The 13,745-nt window shown below is 49.3% G+C and overlaps 1 protein-coding gene across 3 annotated transcripts in view; it reads right to left on the bottom strand.

The window, feature by feature from the left end:
- LARGE1 (LARGE xylosyl- and glucuronyltransferase 1) overlaps positions 1-13,745 on the bottom strand; it is a 494,394-nt gene that overhangs the window by 31,256 nt on the left and 449,393 nt on the right. For all 3 annotated transcript variants that reach the window (XM_033117375.1, XM_033117374.1, XM_033117376.1), the window contains one exon: positions 3,100-3,263. In XM_033117375.1, the coding sequence (XP_032973266.1) occupies positions 3,100-3,263 (164 nt within the window). The remainder of the gene's footprint in view (positions 1-3,099; positions 3,264-13,745) is intronic.

Here is a 13,745-nt window from a genome sequence, read left to right as displayed (position 1 = left end):
TTTGGTGAGCTTTTGGCATCTACTGTAATAGTTACTATCCTACAAAGCTTATTACTGCGTTTGGATACTCTTTACTGATGTTATTTGTGTATTTAGCCAAGTGACTTTTGATCAATAGTAAACATATGTTGGGAACTGCTCTGGCCAGGTGACTTACTACTCTGTCGCTGGTGGGGGAAAAGTGTGGGCACCCAAACTGAATGCTGGGTGAGAAGCCGAAGGGACACCAAGAATAGGGGTGACTCTGGGACACTGTTCTAAGTCAGTCCCTTGTAGAGTCTGACTGGGAACCTGACAGGTTTGAACCAGAAGGGCCATGGTTTCCCCAAGGCCTTCTGGAAGCCAGGCCCTACCTACCTGGCTACGTTCATTTGTTCTCCTCTTTCTCGCTCCTGCACCCTAAGCTGAGCCACACTGAACCCCATGTGTTCCCCAGCGGGCCCGGTGTCCTCTCAGTACCATGAATATGCTGCACATTCCGCCTTGGCGAGCCCTCCTTCTCTCTCCATGTGGCTCCTAATGTCTACTTAGACTGACAATTCAACGCTGATGACACCTTCCCTCGGACACATTCTGGGTTGTCTTTTCTCCACCCCCCACAGGGTGGGGGGCTCCCCTCCTGTGGGCTCTCACAGCATCTCTCTATTGTAAGAACCTGAGACCTGTCTGTAGCAGGCAGAACTCTAAGCTGCTCCCCAAGACTCCTGCCCCCTGGAGTACACACACTGGTAATCCCCTCCCTAGAGTGTGGCCAGGACCTGGGAATATGAAGGAATGCCACTTCTGCGATTACGTGATACAGCAGGCTGGACAGACTCTGCTGCTGGCCCCTTGAAGGAGTCAGCTGCCATGCCATGGCAGGACCACATGGCCAAGACCTGAGGGTGGCTTCTTAGGAGCTTACAAGAACCCTGGCCAACAGTCAGCAAGAACACCGAACCTCAGTCCTGGAAGAGAATTCTGCCCAAACCTGAACGAGCTTAGAAGTGGACCCCAAGTCCCACATGAGAGATCACAGCCTCAGCCAAAAGCTAGATTTCAGTCCTGAGACTGAGCAAAGGACCCTGCTACCATATATGCAGACTCCTGACCTGCGGAAACCATAAGATAATAATAAATGGTTGTTTGTTAAGCTGGAAATCTGTGCTCACCTGTTACCCAACAATAAACACCTAACACACTGTCTAAGTGCTGAACGCGCCGGGGAGGCGGGAATAGGGCCTTATAAATATTCCCAGCCCCTCAAGAGCCTGGTACACGTAGTGATAGAGGCTTACGGAAGGTTTGCTGAGTGAGCACATGAATTCTGGAGATGAGAAACTGAGGCCACGAGGAGGGAAATACCTTGCTTGAGATCACGCAGCAAGTTAAGGATGTCGCTGGGGCTCGAATCTGAGTTTGCCCCCTGCCCCCTCTGCTTCATTTTGTCTTTGCCTGTTATCTGTTATGGTCAGCACATTCTCTGTGTTTGTGCACAGGGGACCGGGAGGCGGGTGGAGCTCCGGGAAACCACTAGCCAATGAAAGCATTTAACTCTACAAGCCGTCGTGTGCTAACACGACTGACTCACAAAGCAAAGGACCTACTTACCTGAGCCACACGCCATATGAATCTTTCCCAGACACGTCTGGATGCAAGGTTCCGCTCACCCCCCAGAACCCCCAGATGACTTTATGTAAACCTTTTCATGTCTAAGTGCTTATTTGTTTGTTCATTCGTTCATTGATTCATTCATGACTAATAACAACTGACATGTATCGAACATTTAGTAAGTGTGCCAGGTACCGTTCTCAGCACTTTACAGGCTTTAAGTCATTTAATCCTGAAAAGGATCCCATGATATTGCATCCATATGCTGAACAGACATGTCTGAGGTGGCTCAGAGACAGAATCTGCCAACCAAACTCCATTCCTAACTGTGGGAGCTGAGGGGGGATAACATAAAGAAAGCTGGTGCAAGGGCAGCCGCTATGGTCCATGTGTAAATCAAAGAGGAAGCTGATCAGCTGAAGTGGGAAGGAGGCACATATGACAGCAGTTACAGAAAAGGGTGGCCCAGAGAGACTGACCGTGGGGGCTTTGAATCCATTTACCTCCTGGCACCCAGAGAGATGTTTTCAAAACCATAAATTACATCAAATAACTTTGCCTAAATGTCTCCAATAACTTCTTACGATGTTTACAATAACATCCAAATATTATGAGTTTCCAGTGTCTTATCACCTTAATCTCAAACACTTTCCTCTCGATCCCCCGCGATGCTGCAGCCGCACTGGTCTCCCAGCAGGTGTTTGGATGGACAGGCCCCTTCCCACCACAGCGCGTTTGCACCTGCTATTTCATTTGCCTGGAAAACTCTCTCAGCAACGTGCATGCCTGACTCGTTTTCTCACTCTCCAGGTCTCTCCTTAGAAAGACCTTCCTGGACCACACCACCTAAAGAAGGTCCCTCACTTGACACTGTTATTGTCTGTCCTGGTTCGTTCAAAGCACTTACCACAATTAAAATCATTTTACTTAACTGTTTACTGTTGTTCATACACTAGCCCCACATTCTCAGCCCTGGCTGATCACTGCAAACTCAAAACAATTCCAGGTCTCCCCCCCACCAAGATTCCTACTTAACGGGGCTGCAGTGGAGCCTGGACGTGAATTTCAAAGCTCCCTATGCAAGGCTGAGAACCAGCGCATTAGCCTGGGAGCCACGTAAGAGCAGGGATCACATCAGTATCGCCTGATAAAAGCTTGAGGGACGTTTGTTGCATCGGTACATGTAGAAGGAAACAACACGGGAACCATTTCCTGGTGGTGACTGTGGTTGCAGTCTATGTGACATCCATAATGCACCTCCTTTTCCTTGAGCTAATCTCAGTACAGCTCCATTTCTTAGAATCAATCCTTCCTTCCATGCAAAAACCACCACCACCATGGAAACACGCGAGTCCTTGGTTTTCAGTGCTGGGGCGGGGGTGAGACTCCAGCCCCACGATGTCGGGCTTCAATCACCTCACGCACAAGGCCCTCTCTCCCTTCTCCATTCAACCAGGGGACGAGCCGCAGGGAGGGGACAGTGTGGAGGCTGGGGCCCGTCTGCCGTACCTGTCCATGGAGAGCTGAGCGACGAGAGTGACATCCGTGTTGTCAGAAGCGGACTCATACTCATAGTGCAAGAAGTACAGGTGGGTCCGGTGGACGGTGAAACGCTCTCGCCGAAACTCGTAACATAGATCGTCCTCATCCAGCTCCGAGAGCTGCTTCTGGAGCTGAAAGGTAGGGGGAAGAGAGAGGGGCTTGGCAACGAGAAGGAAAGCCCGAGGGGCCCAGGAGCCTGACCCTCGTACCCTGTCCTCCTGAGTTTGTCACCATTGGATGTTTTTGATGGTCAAACCCAGAAGGGCAGGTTTGCTGTTTTCAGTTTCCTCTGCTACTTAATTTCCAGAAGGCGCTAATGATGGACAGCTCTGGCATTACTTTTCCAGGTGTGAGTGATGGCAGATGACTGCATCCATCGCTCCAGTTCTTCATCCCTCCCCTTTGTCATGTGACTTCCAGTGCCTTCCTTACTGAAGAAGTGCATTACTTCCAGTGCCTTATTTCCAGGGACTTACTGAAGAGGCAGAGCCTACTTCCCTAAGGCTTGAATCTGGGCTGGACCTCAGGGGGAGTACACGTTTGCCCTACCTCCACCACTGCCAGGACAACACGCCTGGGTTGGGCAGCTGCGGGATGACACCTGGAGCAGGCCGCAGTGTCCTCAACAGGCCCAGACATGGGATGGAGCCCAGCCAAGACGCACAGAGCTGCCTCAATAAACAATGCCCATACACCACTGAGGTTTTACGGGTTGGGAGCAACAGATTCCTAACTGATAGGGTGTCACTGGCATTTTGTATGAGGTGCTTCTTCATTATGGGAGCCTGTCCCACGCATGAGGGGACGGGTAGCCCCAGCCGACTGGCATTCTTCGGATGGCCGGGTCCAAGTCCGAGGGCCTCCACATATTCCCAAATGCCACTTGGAGAATCACGGACATCCAGTGACCTAGGAGACATTCTCAGCGATCTGAAAACTTTTAAGTGTTAAAAAGGATGTAATCAGGATACTCTTTAGCTTTACAAGTCCATTTCCACGTCCTTGCCTACCTGGAGATTGCCACGATGCCAGCCCTGGAAGGCCAGGAAATTGGAATTCTCATTCCACCTAAGATCCTATGAGCCAAGTGACCCCTTCGGCTCTGCAGGATTACACCCAGATCCTCGCTGACTCTACTCTTTCTCTAACTCATCACCCCCCATCCTTACACCAGTGATGTTCTCTATGTCCCCCAAACCTGCCTGTCCCTGCACACCTCCATGACGTTGCACACGTTCTTCCCTCTGCCATGCCCTCCCTCACCTCACCCCGTCTTCTCCACCTGGTTACGTTTTATTTATTCTACCATTCAAGATTCAGCTTCGATGGTACCTCCTCTGTGGGACCTTTCCCGGCCCTGCCAGCTAAAGCGGGCCCACTTCCTCTCTGCTCCAAGAGCACTCAACTCGTAAGTCCACGAAAGCACTTGTCAGCTTGAACTAAACTTCTCTAAGGACAACTTTCCCGGCGAGGTTGTGCCACCGCCCCATGGCCCCTAGCACCGTGACGAGCATATGACAGGAGCTCAGTATTCCTGTGTTACATGCGTGAGCAATGCCTGCGGCACACAGGAGACTGGAACCACTGTGAGGTGAAAGCCTGGCCTTCTCATTTTCCTTCTGGATGCTTACTGTCACGCACAGAAGGTGATCATTCTGAAGCCATTATTGGGTCCACTATTTGCCTTTCAAGGGCCTGTGATGACGGACAAGGTTTTGGACAGCAAACAAGCGCATGCCAGGCTCCGAGCAAGGGGCGGGGCACACACGGTTCCCTTCCCTTAGAGCCTCCCGTGAAGCGCGTGCAGCCTCATCTGACAGTTGAGAAAGCTGTTCCGAGATCGCGAGGTCACTGAGGGGGGTCCAGCCGGGGTCTGCATCCCTCCACCACCAGCCGCCTCTCCAGGAAAGACGCTCATTCGGTCACCGCAGCACAGTGGCTGAGGTTACTGTGCAGTACAATCTTGGGTGAGCACACTAGTGACTTAACTCTCCTGAGCTCCAGTTCCCTCCACTGCCAAATGGGGATAATGATAGTCCCCACCCTACGGGACTGTGGGAAGATTCCAAGAGACTCGGCACATAAAGAGCTCAGTGTTTGCAGGGAGGTAAAGACTCAACGGACTCCATCTATTAACATGGTTGTGATTACAAGGAGCAAAGGGAGACACCTGGGCCCCCGAAGACACCTAGGTGGGTGCGCTCTGTCCTCAAACATCACCTGAAAGAGATGGTGGCAGGGTCTGCAGGGCAGGGAAGGCAGGGGCTGGCTGGGCCCGGTAAATCCCTGTTTCATGAGAGTCAGGGACAGTCCCCATTCTTTCTCCTCAGGAGCCCAAATATGCCTGGAAACCATAACGCATGCTAGCAGGATACCTAACCAGCTGATATCCTCCCTCCCTTTCTCACCCACACTGCGAAAGAACACATGCAATTATTCTCCTTTAGAGAATAAACATCTGCAAAGTTCTTTGCAAAAGCAGGGTGTTTTTTGTGGGGGAGGGGGGCCAGTTGTTTTGTGTTGCGTTTTTAATGTGCTGACAGCAGTGCACGGCGTCCAGTTCGATGGAGAGAGGAGTGAGACTGTGAGGATGTGTGCACGTGTGTGGCCAGGCACACGTGCGTGGAGAAAAGGGTCTTTCTCTGATGAGGCTTCAAAGGAGAAGTTTGTCATCACGTGACAAAGAAAAAGAGTAACCAGAACAGGAGGAATGCACGTGTGTACGGGGTTTCTCTTCCCCTCTGTACAAACACAGGCAGGTACCCTTGAGTTGAGGGAAAGTGACATTCCGAGGTAAACGGCCCCAACAGCCATTTTCTGAAAAGTACCCATGTATCGGGCTCCTAAAGGCAGGCGCTGTGCCCCATCCACCTATGCATCCTCCAAACTGAGACCATCTAGAGCATCATGTGGGCGCAATAAACCTGTAACAGATGTACTCGTAGCCGCCGCATGTTAAGAAAGGGAATAGTGACCAATGAAAGTGCTCCCGGAGCTACCAACGTATGGCCTGCCCTAGGGGGGAGGGTCTACCAGAAATCCTGGGGGGATACATAGCCTGTGTCTATGAACTTCATGGTACCAATAATGAGGTTCAGTGGCATCCACATCCCAGCGTCACCTGTGACCATCCCAGTGCTTAAGAGGGAGGGTCTAAGGAACATTGTTGTCTACCAACCACACTGGATATTGTGGAAAGTACATCAGGTAAGATGTCAGACATTCATTGTCAGAATTGTGGGACTCTGGACGCACCAGATACCTTCCTTGAGCTTTAATACATTTGTTTTCAACATGGTGGACTACATCTTCGCTTAGCTACTATGGAAGAAGTACCTACTATGTGCCAGGTGCAGTGCCAAATGTTTTCAGGTGCACTGCTTTACTAATTTAATCCTTCAGCACACATTTCTGTTTTACAAAGGAGGAAACTGAGGCTCAGAACGTTTCAGAAATCTGCCAGTTACATGGCTAGAGAGACACAATCTGGATGGAGAATCTAGTCTTCAGACCTCAAACCAGGGAGCTTTTTACAACAAAATTACTTCTCTCCCGGGGGATGGATGTGAGGATCAAATGAGCTGGTGGAAGATATACAATGCTCCCCGAACAAAGCAGGCCATAAAAATGTGTATGCAGTATGATCCCGATACAGCAAAAAGAGAAACAAAAAAACCACACACGGAGAATAGACCAAAGGGAACACATTGCAATGTTAACAAAGCTTCCTCCACGTGGTGGATTTGCAGATGAATTTTATTGGCTTCTGTCTACTTTTCTGTATTTAACCAATTCCCTGTAATTTTCTCAAAGGAGCAAATGCATGGAAACGTGCTTTGTAAACTGTAGAGTGCTACACAGACCTAAGCAATGTCGTCATGATTACAATATGCACCTTTTCAAATTCTAATCTAGGACTGCTTATTGCCGAATGCATGGCTGATGTTATCTCAAGCGGAAGACTCGGAGCAGCTTAAAAACTGCCTCCTTTTCACCCAGGTTACTGGTAATTTCTCCAGGGAGACATAGAGCCAGAGTGGGGCTTTCGTGAACAGGACCTGAATTCTACAACACTCCACACTCCGGCCACGGGGGGAAGCTGGGAGCTCTTGACAAGCAAGTCACAGAAACAAAAGACTGATTTCTCCTGAGATAAAATACATTTGCTAAATTGCTTCTTTGGGCAAGCAGCTGAGGCAAAGGGAGATTTGGACTCCAGGGAAAAATGATCCTTGAAGCAGTTTGCATTTATTTTTTCCCATCCTTAAGGACAGCGGCCGAGATGGACCTCACAGCTGCCCGAGATGATGGCTGAGGATTCAGAGGGGTTGGGGGTGTGTCCCTGGGTTCTGGCCTCACGGACTTCTGTTCAAAGTCAGGAGAAATCAGAAAGAGAGAGATCATGGGGATAACTGGAAACTGAGACTGGTCCCTCTGACACTCATGTTCTATGTGACCTTGAGCGAGTCATTTCTGCCACTCCAGAGCCAGACAAGGCACTTAGGCTTCATAACACTGCTCCTGAGGATCACGTGCTCACTAGGCCAGGTAATGTGCTGTGACAGCTTTGCAGGCACGTTCTCCTTTAATACTCACACCGACGCTATGGATGACGGACGACTATCAGCCCTGTGTTACAGATGAAGGCATTTGTCGCCTGGAAAGTGTAGCTCCTCGTTCAAGGTCAGAAGGTGAGCGAACCGAGCAGCTGAGATATATCCTCCAGGCGTATGTCCTCCGAGATCTTGTCCGTAATGACGTTAATCTCTGGGGCTCTGTCTAGTTCTAACACTAGATGGTTCTGTGACTGTAGAGGACTGAACGCGTGTATTTGTCTCGGTGGCAGAGACCTTCTGTGTCACCAATATTCACATTCCCCTCTTTTCCTGGGGGCACAGCCAGGCTGTGTTTCCAATGTTCCTGCAGGTTAGGGTAATTGTGTGGCCGAGCTCTGCTCAGTAGAATGTGGGCAGATTCTGGCTGCCACAGGAGCCACATCGAAGGCTGTCTCAGGCACCATCCTCACTCTGTCAGCCAGAGCAAGAACATCCGGGACAGGAGACCAAAGCTCCATGGAGGGCAGAGCCACAAGATGGAAAGAGTCTGGGATGCTGGAGAAAAGCCACCTGCCAATCAGGAACACCCTTGGACTGTATGTAAGTCAGACATGGCTAGCAGGCTGGGCCCGTCTTGTAATTGCTCATGTTACCTTAACCAACACACCCACTTGAACTATACAGTAAGTGATGGAGACAGAGCACAGTGGACCAAGTAAAGCGTCTGTCTGAAGCCACCCATTTCTCCTTGTGACACTTCTTCTGATGCCTTGAAACAATGGGTAGAACTATCTGGTGGGTAAAATAACACTAGAGAATATTGCTCTGTATGTTCAACTTACTTCCACTTTTCCGTGGCCTTGACAGCGATGACCTCACCTGTTATCTCTGGATCTGTGTGAGACACACAGGGCTGCCTGTTGCCCTCAGCTGATGGATAAAGAAACTAGGCACCAGAGATTGGCTTAGAGAAGCAGGGGTTCTAACTCACATCTCCTGAAACTTACTTCAGGGCTCTCTCCTGTGGTTTCCACGAAGCGGTTATGTTTTATTAAACCACACAGGTAGAGGGCGGTGGGTTGGGGTTAGAGCGTGAGCTCTGAACAACAGGGTTGCAGGTTCGATTGCCACATGGGCCAGTGAGCTGCGCCCTCCGCAACCAGATTAAAGACAACGAGCTGGCGCTGAGCTTCCAGAGGGGCGGCTGGATGGCTCAGTTGGTTAGAGCGCGAGCTCTCAACAACAAAGTTGCTGGTTCAATTCCCGCATGGGATGGTGGGCTGTGCTCCCTGCAACTAAAGATAAAAACAGCAACCGGACTTGGAGCTAAACTGCACCCTACACAACTAGATTGAAGGACAATGACTTGGAGCTGATGGGCCCTGGAGAAACACACTGTTCCCCAATATTGCCCCCCCCAAAAATTTAAAAAATAACAACAAAAAAACAAAACACACAGGTAGAAAGGGATTACAAACTCACTGGTTGCCTGCTGTGTGTATTAATCAGTGAAGTTTCAGGAATCCAAACCATTTTTTTTTTCAACAAAAGAAACCCAACCATGGGCCACTTTCATTCTTTCGTGGGATACGAGAGGCATGGGTTTAGGTTCTTTCAGCAAAGGTTCAGCTCTGCCCAGTTCCGACCTAAGCTCTGAGGAAATAAAGAAGAAAAAGGCCTTGTCTCCCTCCCGGGTGTGTATCAGTATTAATTTGTACCTCACACACAATTATTAATAAAAGGCCCTTATTTTATGCTAAACCCTGTGCTAAGGATGGGGAAGGAATCCCAGTTTCTGTACTTAAATTGTTCATATAGTCTGGGTGGGGGAAACAAAGAAGCAAATTTATAATTATAATACTGTGTATTCATAATACAAACAAAACTTAATTTCGGAGGGCATGTGCTATGACGCGCACTGATCTGAGCTCCTGACCTATCTTACCTTATTTAGTCCTCACTGAGCCCATGAGGGAGTACTAATTATATAGGATTCCAATTTCATAGATGGGAAAACTGAGGCACAGAGAGTTTAAGTAAACGGCCTGAAATCCCATAGATAGGATACCTAAGATTTTTACATGATGTAGTTTTGCTCTAGAGCTGCCCTCTCATGTATGGCATGAGGAACCAGTTAGTGGAGAAAGATCCAGCCAAGAGGAGAAGAGGACAGGAAGTTGCTGTAAAGACACAGGGGGCAGAGCACCTGGTGCGTTTGGAGCCGAGGGGCGTGAAAGAGGGATGTGTGCAAGTTGGAGCTGGACAGGAACACAGCACATGGGTCACAATGGCGTCTGTGGTGCAAACATATCTACTGAGGACCTTCACGCTGGCTCTTTTCATCCCCTCCCGGGGCCTCCCAGCAAACACTTTGATCCTTCAGGCTCCGGAATGTAGCACGCCGGTGGAAGGTCACTGGAGACCGGCCTTGGGCAGCAGCCCGTCTTAGGGCTCTGGGCTCTGCTGTCCACCGTGTGATTAAAGAGCTGGTGACATGTGGCTCACACGTGAGAGCAATAATACATTCTGGTTTTCCTCTGGGGTTTCTCTGGCATACAGCTGTTTCCACAGAGCCATCTGTTCCCTGGCACTGCCGTGCAGTGATGCTGTAAAGTGTTTATAGAATCTGTTTATATGTGTCTTATTTTTAACTTCTAATTGAGTCATGGTGATGCTGTTGTCTTTTCTTCTTAGTGAGCTCGGTGTCAGGGGACGGGGCCGCTCAGGCAGCTCACCAGCCTTGTAGCAGGAGGGAGCTGAGCTTGGAAGCCTTCCTCTCGGGGGTGAGGCAGGGATCTCAGAGCAGCTGGAAGGGAAGGCGGCCAGGACAAGCTTTCTGGCCAACTCTGGTAATAAGACCGCCTATGGCTGGCAGCACTTGGCATGCCTTAACCCCTTCTACCCTCAGCCTGGCCTAGGTTTATCTATGACCATTCGGCAGGTGAGAAAACTGTGAGGCTGTGGAAGGTGAAAGTTATGCCCAGTGTCACAGATCTAGTCCTGGAGCCAGGCTTTCTGATTTCAAGCACAAGAAACTTTCTGGCACACCACAAATGCTTCAAGAAAAGCTCTTGTAATAGTTCATTTGTTCACCGAAATTTGCTGAGCACGTATCAGGTGCCGGGCATAAAGATCTATTGATAAATAAAACAGACAAAAATCCATGTAGTCACAGAGCTTTCATTCTAGTGGGAGGAGACCCGATGGACAAAATAAGTAAGTCAAAAATATATCAATTGGTGAGAAGGGCTATGGAGAAAACTAAAGGAAGGAGCCCTAGGTGTGCGGGGGTAGGTAGGGTAGGGGGCAGGTATTGCAATTTTAGGTGGGGGAGGAATACTGCTCTGCTGTGGGTCAAGCTCAGTACGAGGTCCAGTGCTGCCAGCAACCCATTCCATGATTTCTATTCTCTGAGCCTCCATTTCCTCCTCTATAAAATGGAGATGATAATAACTACCTTGCAGGGTGCGCGAAAGAGCAAGAACGATTGATTACACACGTAAAAACAACTTGGAGAATTGCTGAGTGACTTGTCGTTATGATGCTGCTCACTTTCACTATGGCCTTGGTTTGTCACCTCAGAGTTAGGTAGAGCCGGTTCCAAACGGTGGCCCCACCACCTAAGAGTTGTGTGACTTTGGGCAAGTAGGTCATCTCCTCTGAGCTTGGGTTTCCTTATCTGTGAAGTGTAACGCGAATGCTCCCTCCCCTCTCTGTCGGGGAAGACTGGAGTTGTGTGTCCCTTTCTCTTTCTCGGCAGGAAATTTCCAATTGTCAAAGGCTAGAAGAAGCACAAACAGGCCTTGGAACAGGGCGGAGAGCTGCCCCAGTGCGGGAGAGAACAGAGTGACTCGTGTCTAGGACACGGCTGCGCAACAGGCTACGGCATCTCCACTGTCACCGCCGGGAGACGGGTACTGGTTCCTGGGGTACTGTCTGGGCGAGGATACTGGGGTAGGTATAGAGCGTAGGTGGAAAGAGTGGGGCCATCAATTAGTGATGTCTGCTGCGGTCACGGTATAGGGGAGCTCTAAGTCTGAAGACACTGTCTACTGACTTATAATTCCATATAAAAGCAAAAACTATTTGATGTCCAGTCTTCCCTCCCCCACCACGCCGTTTTTTACGCTTTTTGGATGTTTGCCATTTTTCCTAATTTAACTTCTAACACGGGAGTGGATAATTCCTTTACCATTGGTTTTTCTTTTTTTTTTTCTTCTTTTTTTTTAGCTGCCAGGGGATGGATGAATGGGGAGGTGAGCGCACAAAGGGTTGTTCTGAAGCGGATGAACTGAAAGTGACAGCCGTCAGAAAGGAATCTGCAGAATAAGCAGGAAATAGTCCAAGGCCATTTCCTGCCAGGATAAACAGCCTCTTCCCTCCTCGGGCCACTTTCTGCCTTCTCAGCCTACTCTATGTGACCGTAGTCATTGAAAATTGTAAATTGAGTTTCGCACACTTTGGTGACTGAAGGAAGGGCATGTACTTTAGCAAGATTCCCACTCCAGTTGGTTAAAACATGTATGGTTTAATGGTTTTGCACTTAAAAAGGTGAGCCTTCTCTATCTGGAAAATTCCCTTAGGTGGAGGAAGGCCTCCTTAATCATGAAGCATTACCCTATAAATACAGTGCTTAGGGAGAGTTGCATGTTTCTGAATAATACACTGAATGGAGACAGGCTGCACTATCTGCCAGGCTGTCACGGACAACAGGGGGCGGCCTTAGTTTGCTCCAGGGACAGGACTCAGATGAATGGATTCCTTACAGTAGGGAAGATTTCAACTCAACGTGGGGGAAGAATGGCTTCGCTCTGGAGATTTCTAGCAGTGGAGTAAGCTGTTGGAGGTGGTGAGCTCTCTGTCTCTGGGAGGATTCCAGCAGAAGTCAGATGCAAGCCTGTTAGGGATGCTGGCAGGGGGTGAAGAATAGCCGTGATTATCCAACTGTGTTCTGTGCAGTCCCAGGGTTTCTCGGATATGCTACAGGGGCTGGGTTGCTGAGGAAAAGGGAGAGGAATGCTAAGGTATAGAATTCTAGCCTCCATGACCATGTCAATAAAATAATAATAACTAACGCCTATTGGATGCTTTATTGCTTTACACAAATTAACTTATTGGTTCCAGGGAGAGATGCCTGGACACACCATGTCGCATCAGCGACCGTCACTCTACAACACTGTTAGGGCCTGATCTCCTCCAAATCAGATTCTAAAATGGGGGCCTGCTCATCACATCTTAGCTCCTCGCTGAAGGGATGAATCCTCTGACTTCCTGAATTTATTTCTTCTTTTGGCAGCAAGTCCCACCAGGTGTCCTCTCCTTCCTACCTGCGGTCTCCTAATTGGAGGAGAACCTTCTGGGATTACTTGACCTAGAGCAAATGTGACAGCCCTCACAGCCTCAGAGACAGAGTTCTAACGACTCTCTAGGTTCTTCTCCCTGCCAGGCCTTTCTAGAAGAAACGCTAATAAAACCTGCAATCCATTTGTGGTATAACAGACTCTCGTCAGATGGGAGAGCACTGTGGCATGTGGGGGGAAAGACAAAAACAAAACAAACCCCAAAACGCATCCGAGCGAACACAGTGTTCCTGGTGTCCAGTCCCTCTTTCTCGGTGATTTCACATAAATCAGCCATGAAACGCTATGACAAAGATATCACTGTCCCCATTTATCAAGTGGTCACCCGAGGCTCACAGCATTCCTATGATGTCCCTGAGGTCATGTGACTCTGAAATGAGTGTTCTGGGATGACCAGAAAGCGCACAGTGAAGAAATTATAATAATGCAAAAAAGAACTTTCCAGCTCTTTCTGTTCTCACCTTGTCTTCATTTGAATCTGAATGGGCCATGCTTGAGTTTATCTCCGTCTCCACTGCTCGTGCTGCTCCCTCCCTCCCACTCAGAACACTTTCCATACCCCTCCCTCCTCCTCAGCTGTCCTCTAAATCTCACCTCCTCCAGGAAGTCTTCCCTGATACACCTTCGGGTTCCCAGTGTGGGCAATGCCCTTCTCGTGTACTCTCAGAGCACCACCTCCATGTGAGCACTGATCACA

The sequence above is a fragment of the Rhinolophus ferrumequinum genome, chromosome 10, assembly GCF_004115265.2.
Source record: "Rhinolophus ferrumequinum isolate MPI-CBG mRhiFer1 chromosome 10, mRhiFer1_v1.p, whole genome shotgun sequence".
NCBI classification, from domain to species: Eukaryota; Metazoa; Chordata; class Mammalia; order Chiroptera; family Rhinolophidae; genus Rhinolophus; species Rhinolophus ferrumequinum.
The sequence above is the reverse complement of the archived record's forward strand: the minus strand, read 5'-3'. Positions and strand labels throughout refer to the sequence as shown.